General features: G+C 41.0%; 4 protein-coding genes across 5 annotated transcripts in view; 1 reads left to right on the top strand and 3 right to left on the bottom strand.

Moving 5' to 3' along the window:
- tab1 (TGF-beta activated kinase 1/MAP3K7 binding protein 1) overlaps positions 1–5,155 on the bottom strand; it is a 22,783-nt gene extending 17,628 nt beyond the window's left edge. For both annotated transcript variants that reach the window (XR_014629462.1, XM_084426561.1), the window contains exons 1-4: positions 5,077–5,155; positions 2,238–2,368; positions 1,281–1,431; positions 332–418 (exon numbers count right to left, since the gene is read on the bottom strand). Coding sequence is in view for 1 of the 2 variants with exons in the window: in XM_084426561.1 (XP_084282687.1) it covers positions 332–418; positions 1,281–1,431; positions 2,238–2,368; positions 5,077–5,148 (441 nt within the window). In the remaining variant the exon portion in view is untranslated. The remainder of the gene's footprint in view (positions 1–331; positions 419–1,280; positions 1,432–2,237; positions 2,369–5,076) is intronic.
- Positions 5,156–6,228: 1,073 nt separating this feature from the next.
- On the bottom strand, positions 6,229–16,415 carry syngr1b (synaptogyrin 1b). Its single transcript, XM_084426984.1, has 4 exons — positions 16,213–16,415; positions 12,901–13,138; positions 10,768–10,913; positions 6,229–8,759 (listed from the first exon to the last, which is right to left on the bottom strand). Exons 1-4 carry the CDS (start codon positions 16,306–16,308, stop codon positions 8,643–8,645), a joined length of 597 nt encoding a protein of 198 aa, XP_084283110.1. The 5' UTR covers positions 16,309–16,415; the 3' UTR covers positions 6,229–8,642.
- A 537-nt stretch (positions 16,416–16,952) lies between these two features.
- Positions 16,953–20,598, top strand: ift27 (intraflagellar transport 27 homolog (Chlamydomonas)). Its single transcript, XM_084426985.1, has 7 exons — positions 16,953–17,096; positions 17,209–17,288; positions 17,407–17,466; positions 17,707–17,766; positions 18,006–18,123; positions 20,265–20,374; positions 20,471–20,598. Exons 1-7 carry the CDS (start codon positions 17,063–17,065, stop codon positions 20,567–20,569), a joined length of 561 nt encoding a protein of 186 aa, XP_084283111.1. The 5' UTR covers positions 16,953–17,062; the 3' UTR covers positions 20,570–20,598.
- A 1,497-nt stretch (positions 20,599–22,095) lies between these two features.
- The window catches only part of cacng2b (calcium channel, voltage-dependent, gamma subunit 2b), a 20,565-nt gene continuing 17,660 nt past the window's right edge, over positions 22,096–25,000 (bottom strand). The window contains exon 4 of the mRNA XM_084426557.1: positions 22,096–24,957. Coding sequence (XP_084282683.1) covers positions 24,437–24,957 — 521 coding nt within the window. The 3' untranslated portion in view covers positions 22,096–24,436. The remainder of the gene's footprint in view (positions 24,958–25,000) is intronic.

The following is a 25,000-nucleotide window of genomic DNA, read 5'->3' as shown; positions in this document are numbered from 1 at the left end:
CTGTGAGCGCCCTCATGTGGAGCCAGAGTGGAACTGCACTCGTCCTGTGAGCGCCCTCATGTGGAGCCAGAGTGGAACTGCAACCAGTTCAGAAGCCGGACGTTTACTGAGAGTGGAAGTTCTCCCCGTATTAGACATTCTCTGGTAACACACACACATCTGAGCATCACCAGTGAACAGTGGAAGACTCTCTCACACTGTGTCGCGCCGCGTCGCTGTTTAAGCGACATACACTCCGGTATTGGGAAATATAAAAAATCATATCAAATGATGTGAGTTTCTCGTGTGTGTGTGTGTGTGTGTGTGTGTGTGTGTGTGTGTGTGTGTTCACCTCAGGAAGCTGTGTCTGTAGATTAGCCTTCTCCGCCAGAGCGTCGTCAATCGTCTCAAAGTAGCTCTTCTCCACAACATCGAACGCCTGAGAGTTTGAGACACGCTGATCATCCACATGACGGAGAGCTCAGTGATAACGCTGTTGTCTACAGTAGAGCTGCTCATTTCTGACATTAAACCTGTTTCATAATTGATGAACTTTGCATCGTTTTTACAGATACCTTTCAAGGGCTTTTCAAGCACTACTTTTTGTGTTTTCAAGGACTTCAATCAGAGATCGCACTCATCAAACAATATCTTTATTATCTTCCAAATTCTAAAAAAGGTAAATAGATAAATAAAAATAAACTAATAAAACAAAACGGTACAGATAAAGTGCAGCGGATGCAGTGACTGTGGAAACTTTAACCACTGAAAGGACTCTATGATAAAGATATCGCTTTCTTTATTCAAACTGATTTTCTCCCATGAATGTATGATTGACCTGAAGAATAAAAACTGTTTCATATACTCTGATATTTATGAGCAATATCACACTCATAGCCATGAGAAATGCCTCTATATCTCTATCAGACGGGCTGCAGCTTCATTATGTGTGAAAAGATAGTTTTATCAATCAAATTAAACACTAATTTCACATATACTGTCTTTCAATAATTCAAGCGGTTTTCAAGAACCTTTTCATAAATATGTGTTTTCAGGGGTTTTCCAGGACTTACATTTCAAAGTCAAATTCAGGCATTTTAATACGAACCCTGGGCGGAGCTATAACCTGTCACTCACATGAGATCAGCCAATAGCAAACCACAACCATCCAATCAATTCCCCACAGACACAATTAAGCCCCGCCCACATTTGTTCTTGTTCCAGAAGCGATTCCCTCGATATACGACACAGTAGAGGAGAGAAGACCAGCACAACTCTATAACTGTGGCCGGGTCTGGTACCTGTGAGAGGATCCTGCGCAGGTCTGAGTCGGTGAGACCGGCGCTCAGCTGACCCAGCAGGAGCTCGGCCGTCAGACACTGAGACACGAAACTGGACACGCGACTGCCGTCGTACCCGTTAAACACCCCGTACAGGAAGCAGAACTCCGTGCTGAGGAGGAAACAGGACGTGACATCACTGACTCTTCGTGTGACGGTCAAAATGTAATTTTTTTATTTCAATGACATGAATGTACTATATTTTAGTTTGACAATGTTTTTTTATTTCATATTTTGTATTTTTAGGGGATTTAATAGTACTAAATTATATTTACACTGTATTTATAATCCATTTATTCACTTTTTGAGCATAGACATCAAAAATTACATTTCCAGCTTAAACTGTGGTAAATCTTGAAAGCTTTAGAGCGACAGACTGAAGTCTGATCTCTTTTTAAAGAGACACTTGGCAGATTATTGCTGAAGTGAAAAAAGTTACAGAATTTTACATTTATTGTTACGAAAAATACTAAAAAATATTATACAAAATACAAAAATACTATTTTCAATTTTTGTATGAAATATATATTTTCAAAAACACGGTTTACTCTAAATCTAAACAAGTTGTGTTCCAAATATGAGGTTGATATCTCAAATAATGATCTTTCAGAGAGAGTGTGTTCGGCTGCAGTACCAAACGCTTCCACTAGAGGAGATTCGTCTCACATTCATTTACAATGCGCTCAACAATACAAGTGTGACTATTTTTTACAGGACCATTTAACCTGTTCGAATCATGTCCATGATTTGTGTGTGTGTGTGTGTGTGTGTGTGTGTGTGTGTGTGTGTGTGTGTGTGTGTGTGTGTGTGTGTGTGTGTGTGTGTGTGTTCACACAGCAAGTGCCAAAACCTTTACCAAGTGTCGTACCATTCCGAAAACCCAAATGTTTTATGTTTGGCAGAGCAGCAGAGGTTCACCTGAAGCGCAAGTGTCCGTCTTCGTTCGGGTGGCTCTGGGTCCCCTTCCCGTCGGGCCCGTATGTGCAGTTCGGGGCCGATCCGACGCCACACAGCTGACAGAGAGGAAGATCATCAGTCCAGCTCTGATGCTGCAATCACACAGAACACACACATCTGAACACACACATCTGATCCATCACAGAACACACACATCTGACCATCACAGAACACAACACACACATCTGACCATCACAGAACACACACATCTGAACACACACATCTGACCCATCACAGAACACACACATCTGAACACACACATCTGACCATCACAGAACACACACATCTGACCATCACAGAACACACACATCTGACCATCACAGAACACACACATCTGACCATCACAGAACACACACATCTGACCATCACAGAACACACACATCTGAACACACACATCTGACCCATCACAGAACACACACATCTGACCATCACAGAACACACACATCTGACCCATCACAGAACACACACATCTGACCATCACAGAACACACACATCTGACCATCACAGAACACACACATCTGACCATCACAGAACACACACATCTGAACACACACATCTGACCCATCACAGAACACACACATCTGACCATCACAGAACACACACATCTGACCCATCACAGAACACACACATCTGACCATCACAGAACACACACATCTGACCATCACAGAACACACACATCTGACCATCACAGAACACACACATCTGAACACACACATCTGATCATCACAGAACACACACATCTGACCCATCACAGAACACACACATCTGACCATCACAGAACACACACATCTGACCATCACAGAACACACACATCTGACCATCACAGAACACACACATCTGAACACACACATCTGACCCATCACAGAACACACACATCTGACCATCACAGAACACACACATCTGACCCATCACAGAACACACACATCTGACCATCACAGAACACACACATCTGAACACACACACCTGATCCATCACAGAACACACACATCTGACCATCACAGAACACACACATCTGAACACACACACCTGATCCATCACAGAACACACACATCTGACCATCACAGAACACACACATCTGACCATCACAGAACACACACATCTGAACACACACATCTGACCCATCACAGAACACACACATCTGAACACACACATCTGACCATCACAGAACACACACATCTGAACACACACACCTGATCCATCACAGAACACACACATCTGACCATCACAGAACACACACATCTGACCCATCACAGAACACACACATCTGAACACACACATCTGACCATCACAGAACACACACATCTGAACACACACATCTGACCCATCACAGAACACACACATCTGACCCATCACAGAACACACACATCTGACCCATCACAGAACACACACATCTGACCATCCGATATTTATTCATGTTTAATGTTATTGTTATCGGCCTGATAAGAACACGTGGCTGATATATTAAAGCCGATAAATGATGTATTATTTCCCTCAGCTGAGACTCTTCAGATGTTCAACATGATGGTTTTGAATTGCTTGAAATTTGACTGGAATCACTTCAAAAAAGGGAAATACGGTTAAGATGAGCAGCGCAAGTCTGGCGTATCGGCTGCATAAAACTATACTGAGAACATTATTATTATGTGTTTGGGACATTGATATTAATGGTGAGACTTTTGTTTTTGTAATCAGGCTCTCAAAAATTACATCAAAATCTGGATTTAGATTTATCGGCTAATATATCAGTTATCGGCTTTCAAAATAGAGAATTATCGGATATAGAAATATAAATATAAAGAATATAACATTTTCATGTCGTTGCATCCCTAGCGTTCTCTTTATTTCACAGGGTCCCTGTTATTCTTACTACAGTATTCATAATAAATTATGCATGATTACAAGAATCTAGCCAAATATTAAGTTCATGTTGTTAATTAATATTACTCAGCTCAGCATCTATTTGTGTAATTATGCTGTAACAATGACACCTTATAATAATATCTATATATTCAAATATAATATCTAAACATTCTTGTCTTGTTTTCTAAAAATGTACAAAAGTGAAGCGGGTTTATGAATAAAACTAGACGAGTGAAGTTCGTTGGAATGAAAGTTTGAAAGTTTTATAAGCTTTAAATTTAGTGAAGTGGAAAGAGACAGAAAGACATTGCTAGCATCAATTACCATGTTTTGGTAGCATGTTTTAACAGGTTGCTAACATGAATTACACAGTGTGCCTTTAACTATCACAATCTCTACTAGTGGACTCAGGAAAATACACTTAATTCAAAGGGAAAACAAGATGATTTTTCGGACACCACGTATTTGTTCATATTTTAAGCACAAACTCACTTCACTTTTCAGAATACACGAATTATTATCTGCAGTAAAAGTATCGTGTTTAAAGAATGATTAGATATTTGTGCAGAAAAACAAAAGGCTACAGAACCTTCGATCATTTTTTCAGGCGAGATTTTATATAAAAATGTCTTGACTAGCTTGACTAAACATTGACGTAGGTCCAGCGACTGTCAGTTATTGTGCTAGAGTGTGTAATATTACATGATAAAGTAATACTTCAATCCATTGAAAAGAGTAAAAAGCGGAATTAATGCAGTAAAGACAGATATGTACTGTAGTAACTGTAGACTGTCGAGGCTCAACACACTGAATAAGCACTAAAACTCAAGATTAATTCACTTATGGCACTTTTAATACGCGTGTGTGTTAAATCTAAAGACTATCCAACAGTAAACGAGTAATAATGAGTGTTGATGATTAGAGAAAAGGACTTTCTTACGCTTTGCATCAGACTCCTGCGCTGCGCCGCCATGTTGCCCGGAAGTGAGTGCACGTCAGATCTACAGCTCATCTGTGCGCATGCGCGACTCAGCATTACACCAGCTACATGACTTGGAGATCAGTCCAGTTCATTTATTTTCTTTTTCTATCACAAAACAAGGCTCTGGAATTTCAGTAGAAAACTATGGAAGATCATTTCCGCCACATAAGAAAAATTAATCATGCTTGGTAAATCATAATTATTACATAAAAAGTCTAAATCATGACATAGTCATTTGTGAGATAAAAAGTCGAAATCATCACGTAAAAAATGTAAATTGTCATATACTAAGCCAACATTTTTTACTTTTTAAGTCATATAGGTGTGATATAAAAAGTCAAAAGTATGACAAAAAGTCATATATATGACACACTAAGGCATAATTATTCAATTAAAAAGTCGAAACATGGAGATAAAGTAACAATTATGACTTTCTATGTCATAATTGTGATGTTTCTTGTCATAATTTAAACTTTATTTCATAATTATGACTTTTTAAGTCTTAATTTCAACATTTCTTCTCAGAATTATGACTTAGTATGTTATAATATCGAATTTTCTCATAAATATGAGTGCTGAATTCAGAACTGCACAGCCTTCTAGAAAGATTTGTTAAAAATAGTAATAGTATACTATATGGTTTGGAACTCAGCATTAGTGTCATCATTTTGACTTTTTATGTCATAATTATGACCCTTTTATCACATAATTCATAATAATTATGATTTACAAAAGCATTTTTTTTCTCATGTGACTCAGTTTGATTTCACAGGCCATTTTAATGCCATAAACATAACTCTTTTTATTATCCATGCACATGGATAATTTAGCACATTATTTAGATGTACATATTAAATAATAGATTTACATACAGCATGTATTAGCATGAACAGTGTTGCCAAGTCCACAGTTTTCCCGCTGAAACGGGCTACTTTCACACTTTTGCCGCTGTTTTTTTATATTTACTGACCTCGGGATGAAACAAACGCATGTGACGTCATGTTGAAAATGCTTGAACATCCATTCAAAACACGCTTCACAAAGACAGGATTGTGTTTATTCTCCAAACATCACCTGACCGGCGTTCAGCATCACAACACGGACGTTTTTAGCCATTTGTCGAAGCCTTTATTGTCACTGCTTGAGGTTGTACACACATAGACACTGGAGAATATCTTACAATATAATGAAAACAACAGTCAAAACGGACTCGATTTACTTCCTTGATACATACTCCTTTTCTTATTATAAATGATTCATCAGTGACATAATAAATTCAAAAGAAAAAAAGTTTTTCCTCATGATTTCTAATGAAAATGCAATTACTTGCTTCTCAGCCCGTGTGAACACAGCCTCATTATGGATTATTCATTACACATTATGGAAGTAAAATAAATTCCGAAAGGCATTTCATGTGGACTTTAAAGATCCGCTGCATGAACGCACACTGCTGGAGCTGAAGGCAAACACGGACTCCTGCAGACGACCCTGACCCTGAAAACACTGACAGATGAACAGAGAAGCGTCAGGACAGGATCGGTTCTAGAGTCTGAAAAATCTTAATCTATAACTCACATTAATGCTGACTTGGGGTGTAACTGTACCTCCAGGAGAAAAATATAAAGGCCCATTTACACAACATATGAAAATAATCATGCTTTGGTGCTTTTCATTCATAAATTCAACTGTCAACATTTAAAAATTGTCATAATTTCAACTTTCCATCTCATAAATTACTCATAATTTCAAGATTTTAATTCATAATTTAGAATTTTGTCAATTTCAACTGTCATCATTTTGATAATTTAACATTTTTATCATTTCGACTTCATAATAAACCTTTTTTCAATTTCAACTGTCATCATTTTGACTTTTCATCTCAAATATAACTTAGTATGTCACAATTGCAACTTTTTATTTCATAAATGATCATAAACTCGACTGTCAACATTTCAAGTTTTTGTCCGAATTTTTACTTTTTATCTCATAAATGACTCAATTTCAAGCTTTTAATTCATAATTTTGATTTGTTAATTTCAACTGACATAACCTGACCCGCCTGCAGGACGGGTGTTTTAACATGTGCATGATGGATTTGGGTTACATTCAACGTAAACCCCCACCATCATCATTTATGGTCATCAGAGGCTCTTGTGTCCAGAGGCGAGAGACTCCAGCCAGTAGGAGGATCTGGTCCCGCATGTCTTCAGCCCGCCCATAGGGGGATCTCACCATAAAACAGCATCTCTTCAGTTTCGAGTCGACTAGTAGCCTATCATTTCTCCCGATAGTGCCCTCTGTAGCCGGTAGGCGTGGCTTGGGCGTGTCCTCATAGGGCAGCGAAGCAAGTGCATTCTGGGAGTTGTTGTCTTTCATCCACAGGAGCTAAAAAGCACATTTTCTGGCTTTTCTCCGTCTAGAAGGCACCAACTTCTAAAATAATTTCACATTTCTACTACATAAATGACCCATTTTAAATACACATTCATCTTTCCAGCGGTGAAATATCCCTTTAAGTTTAGGCCCGTTCACACAAAGGACTATAACCATAAAGATACACTCTAAAAAATCTTGGGTTATTTTTTCTACCCAAATCCTTTTAAAGTTTAGCCTTTTAGGTAATTTTTTTGCTTTATATTTTCAGTGTTTGGGTAGTTTTTGTGTTACCCAGATCCTGGGTCAGACGTAATAACCCAGTGTTGGGTAGTTGGGTAGACTCCGTCAAAATGGTGCATGTCTTTGGTAAAATACAGGTTTGTGTACATTTTATTTTATCTTTAAATTTGTCATTGTGCTGTATATCGTTTAATTTTAAGCAAAGCAACATACAGAGGCGCGATGTGAGTCAGCTAAACGAGTGTCTCGTCTTTTCGCGAGATCGAAACGCCGAGGCGTTGCATAGAATTTTATGATTTTATTAAAAAAGATACAGAATATAAATACGTATGATGTTAAAATATGTTCTCAGAACTGTAACCGGTCCAGGTCACCGAGTCAGTCACAGCATATTTCGGCTACGAGTGAAACGCAGGGCGTCTGAAGCCACATTCACACCACAGCGATAACGATAATGGCACAGAGAAACAATATTAATGGAATCACTTTTTCCAGCTGATGAACGATAAAAGCATTGACAGCCAATCAGAATCCATCCTGCTTTGAAGAGCGCGAGCATTTAAAGCGACAGACGACAAAACTGCAGCGCTTATAATAATCAGAACGATATCATATGTTGGTGCAGACGCTTATATAGTTATGCTTATAGTTAACGTTCTCGGTGTGAACAAGCTTTTACAGTAACGACAAACAGACACATGAACATCTGCACAAGTATCTCCAAATCATCTTAATGATTATCCTGTTTGACTTGGAAATATGGAATTAATATGTTGTTGTATGATGTAATATGATGGTGTTGTTGTGCTGTTGTGTCGTTGCACAACCGTAAGATCTGCACTGAACACCAGCGTGTAAATGTTAATCCTGAGTAAGGACTCTATAAAGAGCTTCTGATGTATTCTTCATCAGGACAGCGGAGGCTCGACTCGAACATGTGTGTCGGTGTGTGTGAAGAGCTCCTCATACTCCTCTTCGAAACACACACGCTTCAGTCTCTCCCACGAGAGCAGCGTAAGGCCTCCCTGAAACACACGTGAACACGCCTGAATGACCCACAGCTCCGGGAACGAGTGCAGAGCCGCGTTTCCACCGAAATCACCCGGAATAATTTTTCCCAGGAACTTTTTTTTCCCAGACCTGTTGCTGTCTGCGTTTCCAGCGCGGTCTAAAGCACGTGAAGATTAGGCAAATTAACTGAATAGCAAATGACTGTTCCTGCACGCGCCGCAACAGATTTGAAAAGATGCTGGTTGAAATAAAATACTGCGTGGCGTCAACCAATCAAAATGCGGCATGAACTCGACCAATCAGCATGTTCAGCGCACAAGTCCCGCCCCTGAAAGTTCCTGAAAAAGTAGTTCCTCGCAAGCAGAGACTTTCTGAGGGGGAAATATTTACCCGGAACTTCATTTAGACCCGATTCCTGCGGTGAAACACACTAGCCGTGTTTCCACTGTCGGGCCAGTGCGAGCCAGGGCTTTAAAGGGGTGGTATAATATCCTTTTCACAAGATGTAAAATTAGTCTCTGATGTCCCCAGAGTGTGTGTGTGTGTGAGTGTGTGTGTGTGTGTGAAGTTTCAGCTCAAAATACCCCACAGATATTTTTATATAGCATGTTAAAGTTGTCACTTTTTGAGGGTGAGCAAAAATGCACCGTTTTGTGTCTGTCCCTTTAAATGCAAATGAGCTGCTGCTCCCGGTGCAGAGGGCGGAGCTTCAACAGCTTGTGTCCTTTTACCTCATACACACATGCACTGGACATTTCAAAAACGTTTAGCCTTTTATGTTCATCGATGAAGTTGAATGATGTTCATTTATGAAGCATCGATGTTTTACCACAGGTTTACAATAAAAAGTGATCCATAATGAATTAATTTGAATCAAAATTGCACTTAATTGATTTGAAAATATAACTAGTCTACTGGGAGAGATGCTAAAGCTCATCAGGTCGTATTTTTGGTGGCATATTTGTAGAAATTATCATTCTTTCTAAATGTGATGTAAATATGTGCTGTAACTAACTTACCAAATAAGCAGAAACAGACGCGACTGAATAAGTAAGTCTGTCCTGTTTACCAAAACGGTAAACCACTTTGTTTCTGTGTGACTAATGTGCAATTTTGACACAAATTAATTCATTATGATCAATGTATCACTTTTTATTGTAAGCCTGTGGTAAAACATCGATGCTTGGGTTTTAAATATTCAAGTAAACACCAAAAATGTCGCTTTTTTTTTCAAATCATGTTCGTTTTGCGATCTCACTGTTTCCAGTGATTTCTTTCTGATTAGTTTCTGATAAACCTGCCATTAGTTGGTGAAATGATGTGTGTGTGTGACGCTGTTCCAGAGAGGTGTGTGTTAGTGAAGCGCTGCAGAGCTTCAGGCCCGACAGTGGAAACGCAGTGTGTTTTGGGCCCGGTGCTCCAGACCCGAGAAATGTCCTGTTGCTTCTACATGTTGTCACTTCTTCTTGAGTCTCTCCATCTTTGTCTGACTCCGGTTTGAACATAAAAGGCTACAAGTTTTTGAAATTTCCAGTGCATGTGTGTGTGTGAGGTAAAAGGACACAAGCTGTTGAAGCTCCGCCCCCTGTGCTGGGAGCAGCAGCTCATTTGCATTTAAAGGAACAGACACAAAACGGTGCATTTTTGCTCACCCTCAAAAAGTGACAACTTTAACATGCTATATAAAAATATCTGTGGGGTATTTAGAGCTGAAACTTCACACACACACTCTGGGGACATCAGAGACTTATTTTACATCTTGTGAAAAGGATATTATACCACCCCTTTAAAGCCCCGGCTCGCACTGGCCCGACATTGGAAACGCGGCTAGTTGTGACGTAATGAAGCCTCGTTTACTGAAATCACGTGACTGTTTGATACACGCTTCGAACCATTGATTCGGAACAAAAGATTCGTAAAGGTTTGGAAGCTTCAAGTGTTTTGAAATGGCCATCACTAGTCCCTAGGTCCTGCGGTGGAAACGTGGCTTTATGCTGGTGTTTAATGTAAGCAGGTACAGACCCAGGTGAAGATGGAGAAGAAGGAGAAGGCGATGGCCGCTCGAGCCGCGTCTCCTCCCGCCAGCAGAGGATTGTCCTCCGGCTTCGACTCCTGCCACTGATTAGCCAAGAAACAGAAGCCCACGAACCACATGAAGGACCAGAACGCTGGAACAGAGAGACGTCGACACAGAAACTGGAAGGTCACGGGCATTTTTATACATATAGCACCTTAAAACAATATGCTTCACAGAGGATGATAAAAAGAGAAAAGCAAACATTCATGCATATATAATATTAAAAGAAATGAATAAAGCATCTAAATCTGTTAAGCAAATGAACACTAAAGTTAAAAAGATTAAAACCCAACATAGCCAGTAAAATGAACCAATAAAACATGGCCTGAACTATAAAAAATGATTCTGATTTCCATGGTAAAAGACTGTAAAAATGCTACTGTTATAAACTGTTAATCGGTTAACAGAAAGTTTCTGTAGGCTACCATTTACAGTGAATAACTGTTATAGATCTAACCGTACATTAAATGTAATTTTACAGTAAAATACCATTAAATTTAGTTTTTGGAAGTGAGAAAGAACAAATCATTGAATAAATTAAAGTGAAAACCCGTAAATTGACATTCCCACAATTCCCTGCGTGACACTTCACATTTGATGTATTTTTGTTGAAATAACTGTTTCTTCATAGGTTTTTCTTAGGGTTTTATGTTACATTTGATGCTGTTATATTAATGTTTATTGCATTTTTTAAATTTCATGCGTGTTACCATTAGTGTTTGTGTGAATGACACTGTCCAGCTTATTAACTTTCTCGTGGAAAAGCTGCTTGTGATGAGCTTTGATTGATCATGTGACTCTCATCTCCACTGTGATTGGTGGTTGTCAGTGTATTACAATGGTACAAAACAGATATTAGTACTTCAATAGATTCGGTAAATTAACATTATGGGCCCTATTTTAACGATCTGAAACGCAAGTATCAAACGCGAAACGCAAGTAACTTTGTGGGCAGATCTCGGGCTGTTGCTATTATACCGGCGGGATAAATGACTCTTGCGCCCGACGCAAATCTAAAATGTGTTGGTCTGAAGTAGCTTCATTACTCATAGGTGTGGTTTGGGCGTAACGTGAAATAAACCAATCAGAGCGTCATCTCACATTCCCTTTAAGAGCAGGCGCGCTTGTTCCATGGCGGATTGCTATTATAACGGCGGATTTGCCAGGAGCGGTTCACAGCCGAGGAGACCGACGTTCTCGTCAGCGTAAGACACAGAGAAGTGACATTGGGGATGGAGAAACACACACAAATTAGCTTCGGTTAAACAGGCGTATAATAATTTGGGTAAATGTGTAAGCTAGATTTATGCCTATTTTTTCACATCTTCATGGACACAACAATGATTTCCCTCGTGTGGAATATTTTTCCTTGTAATAATGTATGGTTTTCTAAAAATGAGAACTGCTGAGTCTGTGTGTAGATGAGAGAAGCAAAGTGCATGCGCGTTGTGCTCACGCTACATTGATTATGGCCAAGCATGCGCCCTTAAAATAGCATATGAATAACATGCGCAACGCGCCACTGACTTTAGACGAGGTTTCTCCTGGTCAGTGGCGGAATTGTTTTCTAAACCTGCAAAATAGCAGCAGGGAACGTTTGCGCCGGAACACGCCTCCTCTTTTCGCTGAACCGCCCCCGGGAGCGCAAGTTCATTTCCTAATTTACCGACGTACGTCTGTGGAGGGAAAAGTCCGCTGTGCGCGGGTGCAAAATAGGAATGATACATGCGCCGGTGTACAAAGTCAATTGCGCTGGGTGCGAGATAGGGCCCTATATCAGTTAATGAAAAATGTTTTTTTTTTTTTACTGTAAATTTAAGTAAAACCTAAAATGTTGCTACCGTATTTTTTACCGTAAATTGAAAGTTTTTTTTTTTTTTTTTTTTTAGTGTATGGCTGAGATAAAAGGTACGTTTTCAAGGATGATCCACAGTTCCACAGCTTTAGACTTCAACCAAGACATCGTTAATACCTTATCAGAGGAAGATCTAAATGCAGAAGTTAAAACCTTATAATCAGTTCTAAATTTGAAATGCTGATGCTGATTTAAAAGCACTACAGGTGAGGCTCTCTCGTACCTGATGTGCACAGGTCTGCCAGCACGGCTCTCTTGCGGTGTTTGACGCAGTTGATCTGAGGGAAACACGCGTCTACAGCCAGGAACAGCACACAGCTCACGAAGGCCAGCGAGCCCAGGCTCACCGCCAGCGAACAGGCGTTCTGGTTCCGGTTGAAGATGCAGAACTGCTCCACCTCATCGGGTCTGTTGATGTAGCCCTCGTTCACGACACAGCCGAGGATCACCAGTGAAAACAGCTGAGGAGAACACACACATCTGCAAATGAGCGTCAAAAGGGTGTGGAATGTGGAGGGATCCTTGTTTCTGCCACGGAATAAAACATAAACAAGCATTTTAATCTCACAATTCTGACTATTTCTCGCAATGCCAAGTTTATAGGCGATCTATCACAGTTCTGAGGATAAAAATCAGTACTGAGAGTTGTAAACTTGGAATTGTGAGGAAAAAAATCAGTACTGAGAGTTATAAACTTGTAGGATAAAGTAAAAATAGCAATATACCTCAGAAAACAAGGGTTTTTCAAAACAGGGTCCGTTATTATTTTATTTTTCATTGAACAGGCTGTTATTTATGTAAGCTTGTTTCCGCGAGGATGAGGACGAGGATGAGGATGAGAACGAGGATGAGGACGAGGATGAGGACGAGGACGAGGATGAGAACAAGGATGAGGACGAGGACGAGGACGAGGATGAGGACGAGGAGGACGACGGGGAGGATGAGGACGAGGATAAGGATGAGGATGAGAATGAGGACGAGGACGAGGATGAGGATGAGGATGAGGACGAGGACGAGGACGAGGATGAGGATGAGGATGAGGATGAGGACGAGGAGGACGACGGGGAGGATGAGGACGAGGATAAGGATGAGGATGAGAATGAGGACGAGGACGAGGATGAGGATGAGGATGAGGACGAGGACGAGGATGAGGATGAGGATGAGGACGAGGATGAGGATGAGAACGAGGATGAGGACAAGGATGAGGACGAGGAGGACGACGGGGAGGACGAGGATGAGGACGAGGATAAGGATAAGGATGAGGATGAGGATGAGGATGAGAATGAGGATGAGGATGAGGACAAGGATGAGGATGAGGACGAGGATGAGGACGAGGATGAGGATGAGGACGAGGACGAGGACGAGGAGGACGACGGGGAGGACGAGGATGAGGACGAGGATAAGGATGAGGATGAGAACAAGGATGAGGACGAGGATGAGGACGAGGACGAGGACGAGGATGAGGACGAGGATGAGAACGAGGACGAGGATGAGGATGAGAACGAGGACGAGGACGAGGACAAGGACGAGGATGAGAACGAGGAGGACAAGGAGGACGACGGGGAGGATGAGGATGAGAACGAGGACGAGGAAGACGACGGGGAGGACGAGGATGAGAACGAGAATGAGGACAAGGAAGACGACGGGGAGGATGAGGATGAGGACAGAAGAGAGGATGCAGCATCGTTTACGGGAACTGTATACAGTTAATTCTTCTGTTGTTTTGTATGTAGACCACTGTGTGTGCAACTTTGTGTTGGTTGGGATGTAGACAGTGTACATTGCTTTTGTGGGAAAAATTCAATATATTTGTTACCGTGTATTTGTGTGTTCTGAGTATAAAACAATATTCTCAAATATTTTACAACACACTTATGCATGTACTGTCTAAGTGTAACACTGAACAAAAAGTCATTATGATGAATGGAGAAGAAGTGTTTTACATTGAGCACATCAGTGTTCAACTGGTTCTTATAAATGTCTATTCATGTAATGGTTTGTGTGTGTCATTTGAAAACAAAATACCATTTTGAGAAGAAATAACATTGTTTTGAATGTAAAGTTTCATTTTGCAGGAGAATTGAGGGGTTTTGCCCATTGTGTGTGTGTGTGTGTGTGTGTGTGTGTGTGTGTGTGTGTGTGTGTGTGTGTGTGTGTGTGTTTAATTTATTTGTGTGTAGAGTTCTGAGAGTATGAGGCATGCTTTCAGAAAATGTGTGTAAACAATCGAAACTGTAATAGTAATGCAAGAGTTGAAGGGGAAACAGAGACCGTGTAAAGCGTGTGAAACGAGGAGACTGTGACGGTTTGTCTTCAGCTGAGAGAGTCGAGAACAGAAACACACAGGTGTGAAAGACGACGCAGAAACACAACCAACTTCCCTCTCTCTGACACCGCAAGCGTGTTGAACACACACTCGGCTCAGATGTGGAGAACTTATGAGTTACTGAAGTAAAGAGGAAGCAGATTGTGTGATGATGCTTCTGTACAATGATAAAATACAATACACACAAATGTAAAATTGAGTAATTTACAATTTTTACACTATTCAAGGAGTAGTGAGTTGAGTTGTGTGGGTTTGCGTGTGTTTGGATCAGTTAAGGTTTTGTCTCAAGTTTGTTCAGAAGATCTTTAAACGCCAGTGATTTCCAACACAGACCAATTACAATTAGTGATAGCAAATCTCCATTAACACACACACACACACACACACGTTTGTTTTTCTATGCAGTTTCCATTGACGTCTACTGTTGTCATACCGAGCTGATTATATGTCCTATCCTCTAAAGCCCCACACACACCTTTACCCCTGACTCTCATAACACTTATGAAACATGCATATAAATAATCATGCATATAAAAGCAAGTACAATGCAGAGGTCCCGGTGTGAGACTGATGATGCCAATGACAGTATGATGTTTCACACACACACACACACACACACACACACACGGAACCGAAAGCATCATCATCCTTAACACACACACACACACACGGAACCGAAAGCATCATCATCCTCAACACACACACACACGGAACCGAAAGCATCATCATCCTCAACACACACACACTCGTACCGAAAGCATCATCATCCTCATCATCGCTTCAGAGAGAGAAATCCTCCGTCATCACTACACACACAACACAAGGACTGGTGAGTTGAGTTGTGCGCGTTTGCGTGTGTTTGGGTCAGTTAAGGTTTTGTCTCAAGTTTGTTCAGAAGATCTTTAAACGCCAGTGATTTTCAACACAGACCAATTAATGACAATTAATTTCACACACACGCGCGCGCGGGTTTTTTTTTTTTTTTTTTTTTTTGTTTTTGTTTTTACGTCTATTGTTGTCATACCGAGCCAATTATATTTTCTATCCTCTAAAACACACACAGACATTTCCTCACTTATTGCACTTATGAAACATGCATATAAATAATCATGCACAAGTGGCCCCGCACCCCGGTATGAGACTGATGATGCTTAATGACAGTATGAATTCACACACTACCGAAAGCCTCCTCCTCCTCCTCATACTCACCCAGGACGCGACCCGGAGGCCGGTGTGCGGCTGCTGGATGAGGGTGAGCGGGTCCAAGGCTCCAAACGCGCTGATGTCCTGCGGGGACCCGTACATCACCCGCTCCTGATCCTGAGAGCCGCTAATCAACACTTGAGACCGTCGGGAGCGCGCGCAGGTTCTGGGGCCCGTGCTCGAGAGGATTCGAGATTCACACTTTTAGAGTCGATCCTGCAGTGAACAAATGCACACACATTCTGGAAATGTTACTCTTGAATGTTCTCTGAACTTTCTGAAACAATTGTAGTTGCATTTTAAAAAAACGTTAGATGAACGTCCAACTAAAATGTTTCAGAAAAAACACTCCATGAGCGACGAGATCGATGGATTTATTCATTTATTTGCTTGGTTTGTATTTCCTAAATCATTAGACATAATGAATGAAATAAAACCCAGTTCTGCATGTTCTGACTCATCGCCATCCAGTGAGTCTGGTTAATCTTTTAACAGTATAACAGTGGTTTAAACGAGCTCACTCACAGTTACTAAATTCTTATATAAATTATAATGAGATATTTTTGGCAGCGTGTGTGTGTGTGTGTGTGTGTGAAGCGTGGCCTCTAGTGGTGGATTTCAAAACCGTTACGTTAACGTCAGGGTGACGTGCGTCTTTGACGTCACGCCGTTCAGCCAATCGCATTGCTCAGATTACTAGCGTAAAGCTGTTAGTCCAATAGAAGTGCCTTATTTCAGTTGCTGAGCAACGCTTTGGGTTCAGGTTGCCGTGGCGGAAGGAAGAAACAGATGCACGATAACATACACACATTTATCTTTATGTTGTGATCAATTAATTATTATTAATTTCTGCATAATGGTGAAATTAAGAGCTAAATGTGTTGTCGTGGGTAAGACCGCGGTTGTTTATGCGCATGCAGATAATGATGTAATATAATGTCATAATTCACGTTAAAAAGCACACATGCTCATGTGTGTGTGTGTGTGTGTGTGTGTGTTCAGGAGATGCTGCTGTAGGGAAGAGCACATTGTGTCAGATGTTTCGCAGTGATGGTGCTGTCTTTCAGAAAAACTACACTATGGTAAGAACACACACACACACACACACACACACACACACACACCGACGAATAAATATACATTTCAATGAAACAATGTAATGCTGATTGGTTGATTTAGTCAGATATGTGTGTTTTGCAGAATGTTGGTGTGGAGCTTCTGGAGAAATCAGTGTCTATCCCAGACACCAGTGATACTGTGGTACACACACACACACACACACACACACACACACACACACACACACACACACACACACACACACACACACACTCTCTCTCTCTCTCAGACACACACATGCACAAACTCAACAAACAAACACACACACACACACACACCCACACCCACATACATACAGGCTCACTCACTCACTCACACACACACACACTCACACACACACACTCTTCTTACCTCCTCATTGACTGATTGGTGTGTTTTCAGGAGTTCTACATCTACGACTCAGCGGGACGGGAGCCGTTCGCAGACGCCTGTGAGAACATGGTGAGTTAAACACAACAACCCAAACACACTCCATGTGACCCTGAAGCGTGTCCGCTGATGTGTGTGTGTGTGTGTGTGTGTGTGTGTGTGTGTGTGTGTGTGTGTGTCAGTGGAAGCAGCCGTCAGTGATGATGATGATGGTGTGTGTGTGTGTCAGTGGAAGCATCCGTCAGTGGTGTGTGTTGTGTTTGATAATGATGATGATGATGATGATGTGTGTGTGTGTGTGTGTGTGTCAGTGGAAGCAGCCGTCAGTGGTGTGTGTGGTGTTTGACATCACCAGTGAGGTCTCGTTCACCAGCAGCGGCCGCTGGAACGAAAGGCTCCGATCGCACTGTGACGGCCTGCATGTGCCAGGTCAGAGGTCACACACACACACGCTCACGCTCATTCTCACAGTTTAATGTCAAAGTTACAACCTGCGCACATTTCAGAGAAATAAATAACTAAAGCTGTGTCTGAAACCGTTCACTCGTTCACTAATGCCTGTATAGTGTGTGGCGTTTGAGTGCACTACCGTAAACTACTGTATACTACCGTAAACTACTGTATACTATTGTATACTGCTGTAAACTACTGTATACTACCGTAAACTACTGTATACTACCGTAAACTACTGTATACTATTGTATACTACCGTAAACTACTGTATACTATCGTATACTGCTGTAAACTACTGTATACTACCGTAAACTACTGTATACTACCGTAAACTACTGTATACTATTGTATACTACCGTAAACTACTGTAAACTACTGTATACTACCGTAAACTACTGTATACTATTGTATACTACTGTAAACTACCGTAAACTACTGTATACTATTGTATACTACCGTAAACTACTGTATACTATCGTATACTGCTGTAAACTACTGTAAACTACCGTAAACTACTATATACTACCGTAAACTACCGTAAACTACTGTATACTACCGTAAACATCTGTAAACTACCGTAAACTACTGTATACTACCGTAAACTACTGTAAACTACCGTAAACTACTGTATACTATTGTATACTACCGTAAACTACTGTATACTACCGTATACTGCTGTAAACTACTGTAAACTACCGTAAACTACTGTATACTACCGTATACTACCGTATACCACTGTAAACTACCGTATACTACCGTATACCACTGTAAACTACCGTATACTACCGTAAACTACTGTATACTACTGTACATCTGCAAGCAGTGAACGAAATGAAGTGGGTGAATTCGGACGCTGACGTACAGAGACCTTACATGTTATCTACTTAATAAAATAATATTAATAACAATAACAATCATAATGACTTTATTTGTAGTTATATATACCTCTGTGTCAGCTTTGTAGTTTCATCGATTGTATAATTGTTTTATGCTTGAGTCACAGATGACGTGGCCGTTATGATCTCCTACAGATGATTAATGAATATTTTTAAAATCCTCCACCGAATGATCATCTCTTCCTTACAGTTTAATGAGTTAACAACAAATTATTAAAACACCTGGCTGTTAGTAATAAAAATAATATACCTCTATAATTTACCTTATTAATATTATTTCATTTAATTTTAAAATTCATCTATATAATATTATCTCTATATTTTAATGTTTTATTCAAGTAATGATTAATAATAATAAAAAAAACTAGCATGAAATAAATGTTAAAGGTGCATTGTGTGATATTTAGGAGGATCTGTTGACAGAAATGTAAAATGATATTCATAACTATGTTTTCAGTGGTGTATAAAGACCTTACATAATGAACCGTTATGTGTTTATTACTTTAGAATGAGGCATTTCTCTCTACACACACCGCGGGTCCGCTTACATCCACGTTTCTACGGTGGCCCTGAGCGGACAAACGCGTTTCGTCACGATGTTGTTCTTCGTGAAAAGATATAGCTAAAGTCAGCGAATAAAACACTGACAAACATATTGTTTTACTGAATAATCAAGTAAACCTAATTTCTTAATTTATCTCTGTAAAGAAACCTTGCTGCTTAACTGGCTACTCTCTGCTGTCTCAGACGACATCACTTCCTGTCGGTCACCGTAACTTGTTGGGTGCAATTCACAACCTCACCACTAGATGCCGCTAAAACTTACACACTGCACCTTTAAAGCAGAAATAAGAAAGCTGTAAAGTAATCTCTGGTTTAAACTCGCGCGCTCAGTCCTCTCCGCATTGAATTCTGGGAAACAGTGGTTCAGCAAGTGTACATCGAATGTACACTTGAAATCAGAGAGGATTGTGGGTATAAAGTAGTGAACGAATGTAGGGAATGATGCCGTTCACTCATAATTCAGACACCACCACAAAATGGCCGATATAGTGCACTATATAGTGTACAGGGAGCGGTTTCACTACATTCCTCAGATCCTGTGCTAAAACTCACTGATGATGTTTGTGCTGCTGTTTTTCACAATGATGTCATTTGCTGCAGGATGATGTCATCTACAGGCTAACGGGATGAAGTGTGTGTGTGTGTGTGTGTGATCAGGTGTGCTGGTGGGTAATAAGAGTGACCTGTCGGTGAGGAGAGAGGTGGACGGTGCCGAGGCTCGAGCGTGGGCTCAGACTCACGGGCTGGAGTATCACGAGACGTGTGCTGTGAGTCTTCATCATCTTCATCATCATTATCTTCATCATCTTCATCACTGAGTCTCTGTGTGTGTGTGTGTGTGTGTGTGTGTGTGTGTTCTGCAGAGGGAGATCGGACAGTTCGAAGCCCCGTTCCTGAGTTTGGCTCGAGCGTTTCACTCGCTGTATCAGGATCAGAAGCAGATCGTCCAGAGTCTCGTTTGAGCAGCAGCTCGTGTGTGTGTGTGTGTGTGTGTGTGTGTGAAAACACTAGTGTCTGTGTGTGTGTGTGTGTGTGTGAGAAAGTGAATGCACTAGTGTGTGTGTGTGTGTGTGTGTGTGTGTGTGTGTGTGTGAAAACACTAGTGTCTGTGTGTGTGTGTGTGTGAGTGTGTGAAAACACTAGTGTCTGTGAGTGTGTCTGTGAGTGTGTGTGATAGTGAAAACACCAATGTGTGTGTGTGTGTGTGAGAGAGATAGTGAAAACACTAGTGTCTGTGAGTGTGTGTCAGAGTGTGTGTGTGATAGTGAAAACACCAATGTCTGTGAGTGTGTGTGTGTGTGTGTGTGTGTGTGTGTGTATGAGATAGTGAAAACACTAGTGTGTGTGTGTGTGTGTGTGTGTGTGTGTGTGAGATAGTGAAAACACTAGTGTGTGTGTGTGTGTGTGTGTGTGAGATAGTGAAAACACTAGTGTGTGTGTGTGTGTGTGTGTGTTTGAGATAGTGAAAACACTAGTGTGTGTGTGTGTGTGTGTGTGTGTGTGTGTGTGTGTGAGATAGTGAAAACACTAGTGTGTGTGTGTGTGTGTGTGTTTGAGATAGTGAAAACACTAGTGTTGTTCCCAGAGATTGTCTTCAGAATTTTGAGCACAATTAAATAAACCTCTTTCCTCTTAAACATGTGGCAAACATGTTCTGTGTATGAGAGTGTGTGTCTGTGAGTGAATGTGTGTGTGTGTATGCGAGTGTGTGTGTGTGTCTGTGTGTGTGTGAGTGAGTGAGTGAGTGAGTGAGTGAGTGAGTGAGTGAGTGAGTGAGTGAGTGAGTGAGTGAGTGAGTGAGTGAGTGAAAAAGTGTGTGTGTGTGTGAGTGAGAGAAAAAGTGTGTGTGTGTGTCAATCAGTGAGTGAGAGTGTGAGAGAAAAAGTGTGTATGTGAATGTGTGTGTGTATAAAAATAAATGACTATAGTATATAAACACATGCATTCACACACACACACACACAGAACCCACACCCACAGAGCACACACTCACACACACACTCACTCATGCACGCACACACACACACACACACAGACACAGTGTCCTTATCTAGAGGCCAGTAAAGCCCTCAGATGAGTGACATCAATGTCCAGTGTTTCCAGAGGCAGGAGATCCACATTACACACACTAAACCTCCGCTGTGACTCTCAAACGCCGTCACACTGATGAAACTTCATCATCATCATCATAACCTGTGTTTACCCGTTGTGTCTTACGTCATTACTGAATGATTCCTCAGATCATGAGTGTTGAGGAGAGTGTGCTGCTACTTCACTGAGAGTAAAACAATAAAACTAATACATCTGGAAAAATCCCACAGACATCATGATCTCTGATGCTGAATGATTATTAATACACACACACACACACACACTGTGTGTTCGTCTGACGGCCAGCAGAGGGAGTGAGAGTTTGATCTCGGTGTCCATCTTCACACTGGACATGAACACCTCCATCCTGAAGCTTTACTGAGAACACGATCTGTGACGCTGCTGAGAAACACACATTAGAGCAGCCGGAGGTTCATGAGTCTAGTCTGGGCTGCTGATTCGTTCCAGAAACATCTTTTGTTACGCTGGTTAAAAGGCTCTTCACATCCTGAGAGCAATGATGTTGTTTCAGGATCTACTAGAACAGATTTTCCTGCTTGAATGTTGATTATTCTCCTCATATTCTCCATTGTTGCGGCTCCTCTCTTCCCAGTCTGTCAGTAACGCTCTGTTTACTTCCTGTCTCTATGAAGCCCCTCCTTCTGAGAAGCACACTGTGCTCTGATTGGTCGGCTGGAGCGGTGTGTTGTGATTGGTCGTGTTTGGGAAATGTCCCGCCCCTTACCATAACCGCCAGTTTAACACACTACTAACTCACTCAACCAGGCCCCGCCCCTTTATTCTGCGCATGAATTATTATAATGAGGAATATTGTGACGTGTTCGTTCCCGGAAGAAACTCAAGACTACACTAGAGGCGTTTCAGGAGTTCAGGAACACTGACACTGATATAGAGAAGAACTGGAGCTTCTTCATGATCACACATCAACATTACACACTAAAGAAAGATGAACATGTTTCTTTAAATGGGTTTTGGATTGACTGACTTCCTTCATCACATGCAAATGAGTCCACATGAATCCGGCTGTTATTATCCATTATGATTTTATTGGCTTCTGATTTGCTCTTTTGTTTTTTTTTGTGTCTTCTTGAATCAAGAAGTCAATTATGTGTGGTTTATTAACAGATGTTCATATATTCATGTATGCATCTTTCATATATATATATATATATAAGTATATATATATATAGTCATGTATCATTAAGTTTCTAATGACATATAAATGGCGTCCGGTTCGTGGGATTCTCCGTTCCCTGCAGTCACAGCGGCCACGAAGCTTCACAGTATTTATGTGCAACAAAATGAACATGAAGACGAGAGATCACGAGCTCGAGGCTCATCGGCTCTCTCACCACACGGTCGAAAACTTGTTAGTTTATGTAAGATAAGAAAATCATGCATTTCATTTTTCTTTTTTTTCTTTTGTTTGGACTTCAACATGTAAACTCGTCATCATTAGTGTTATAAATAAGTCCGTCAGTGTGAGGAGTCGTCCCCCTCCTCACTCGTAGGCAGTGTTGGGGAAAGTTACAGTAATGCGTTACAATATTGCGTTACTCCCTTAAAAAGTAACTAATTGCGTTACTTAGTTACTCTTTAAGAACAGTAATGCGTTACGTTACTTTAGCGTTACTTTTTCTCACCTGGGCTGGGCTTGTTCTTTCTATAACAAAAAGGTTTATTTTTGGGCAAATGTAAAGGCCCTAAAACTGAAATAAGTCTGAAGGAAATGCAAATTCACGCGTTTGCTCAAACAAACCTTTCATTCTGGAGAACGGAAGAATAAGATGCAGGAGAGGAAAGTTTAACACTTACTTTACCAATAAAAACAAAAACTCTAAAGTCATTTTTGGTTATGGTTTAACTGAATCATCGAAGATCAGCATTGGCCAATAAAGTGAGATTAAATGCATAAAAATATTTGTTTTACTTGACATAATTATTGGAGGTTTGCGAATTATTCGGATTTTGCATTTCACTGATTTTATTCATTTTGAGGAATACTGAATCTTTTTTGTGCAAGTGAGATGAGTAAACGACAATACCCATCATGTTCACACACAACATGAGCACCGGAGAGCTGTCAGTCAATAAACGTGAAAAAGTAACTTGCACTACTTATTTTAAATAGTAACTCAGATATTTAACTGTAAATGTAAAAGTAATGCGTTACTTTACTAGTTCAGGGTTCGTGCAGAAACTGTACAAAGAAATTCAAGGACTTTTCAAGCACTACTTTTTTTGGTTTTCAAGGACTACAATCAGAGATCGCACTTATCAAACAATATCTTAAGGATCTTAAGGACAGATATAAGGTATCCAAAATACAACTTACAATGTATTTAATAATATATATTAAATACAAAGTTTATAATGCTATTACTGTTCAATAAATAATATTTTATAATATAATGTTGGCGTACTTCGTATTGAGAAAAGACGGGGGTTTATCAGACTGTTAATTTTGCGTGAAAAGATTGCATTTGTGGTTTTTTTGGAAATATTTAATGTCATATATATATTGTATTTAAATAAGTCAAGCACTTTTCAAGTACCTCTTCATAAATATGGCTATTTTCAAAGGTTTCCCAGGACTTAAGTTTCAAAAAGTCAAGTACTTTAAGCACCTTGTACAAACCCTGCAAGTTACTCGAAAAAAAGTAATCTGATTACGTAACTCAGCTGAGTTACGCCCCAACACTGCCTGTAGGGGGCGCTCATACAGGTGTGGTGCGCCGGTCCTTCGCATCCTTCGGGATGCAGTTGTGGACCTGAAGGAAATCCGGTTCTCTGTCGGAGTTGTACATCGGAGGCGTCTCGTGAGGAGTCTTCGTTTCGCCGCGGCCGAGTGTGTACATGGAGATATCGGTGGACGGTAACGGGCCGAACCCCTTCAGGCCCACCGGCGAAGCGTCCCGCGAGTGCGACGGGTCGGTGGAGCGACTGGACGAGCGCGAGCGGCGCCGGTAACGGTACCGATAGCTCGGGATCCTCGTGATGGCGGATCCCTGAAGATATTCCCCGACGTCCACCCGCACTCGGGCCACGCGTAGCTCCCGGTGCCGGTCGATGAACATGTGGACGGCCAGAACGCCCACCATCTCCGCCATGATGAAGGAAAGGGCGCCGAAATAAAAACTCCAGCCGTACGAGTAGCTGTTCTTTTTGGAGTCGCTCTTGGACGGGTCTCCTGCGTTGGCTGATATGTACACGATTATCCCGATGATGTTGCTCAGACCTGAGGATCGACAAGCAGACAGAACACTCACTTGCCAAGAACA

This window comes from Rutilus rutilus (assembly GCF_951802725.1).
Source record: "Rutilus rutilus genome assembly, chromosome: 12".
Classification (NCBI taxonomy): domain Eukaryota; kingdom Metazoa; phylum Chordata; class Actinopteri; order Cypriniformes; family Leuciscidae; genus Rutilus; species Rutilus rutilus.
The sequence above is the reverse complement of the archived record's forward strand: the minus strand, read 5'-3'. Positions and strand labels throughout refer to the sequence as shown.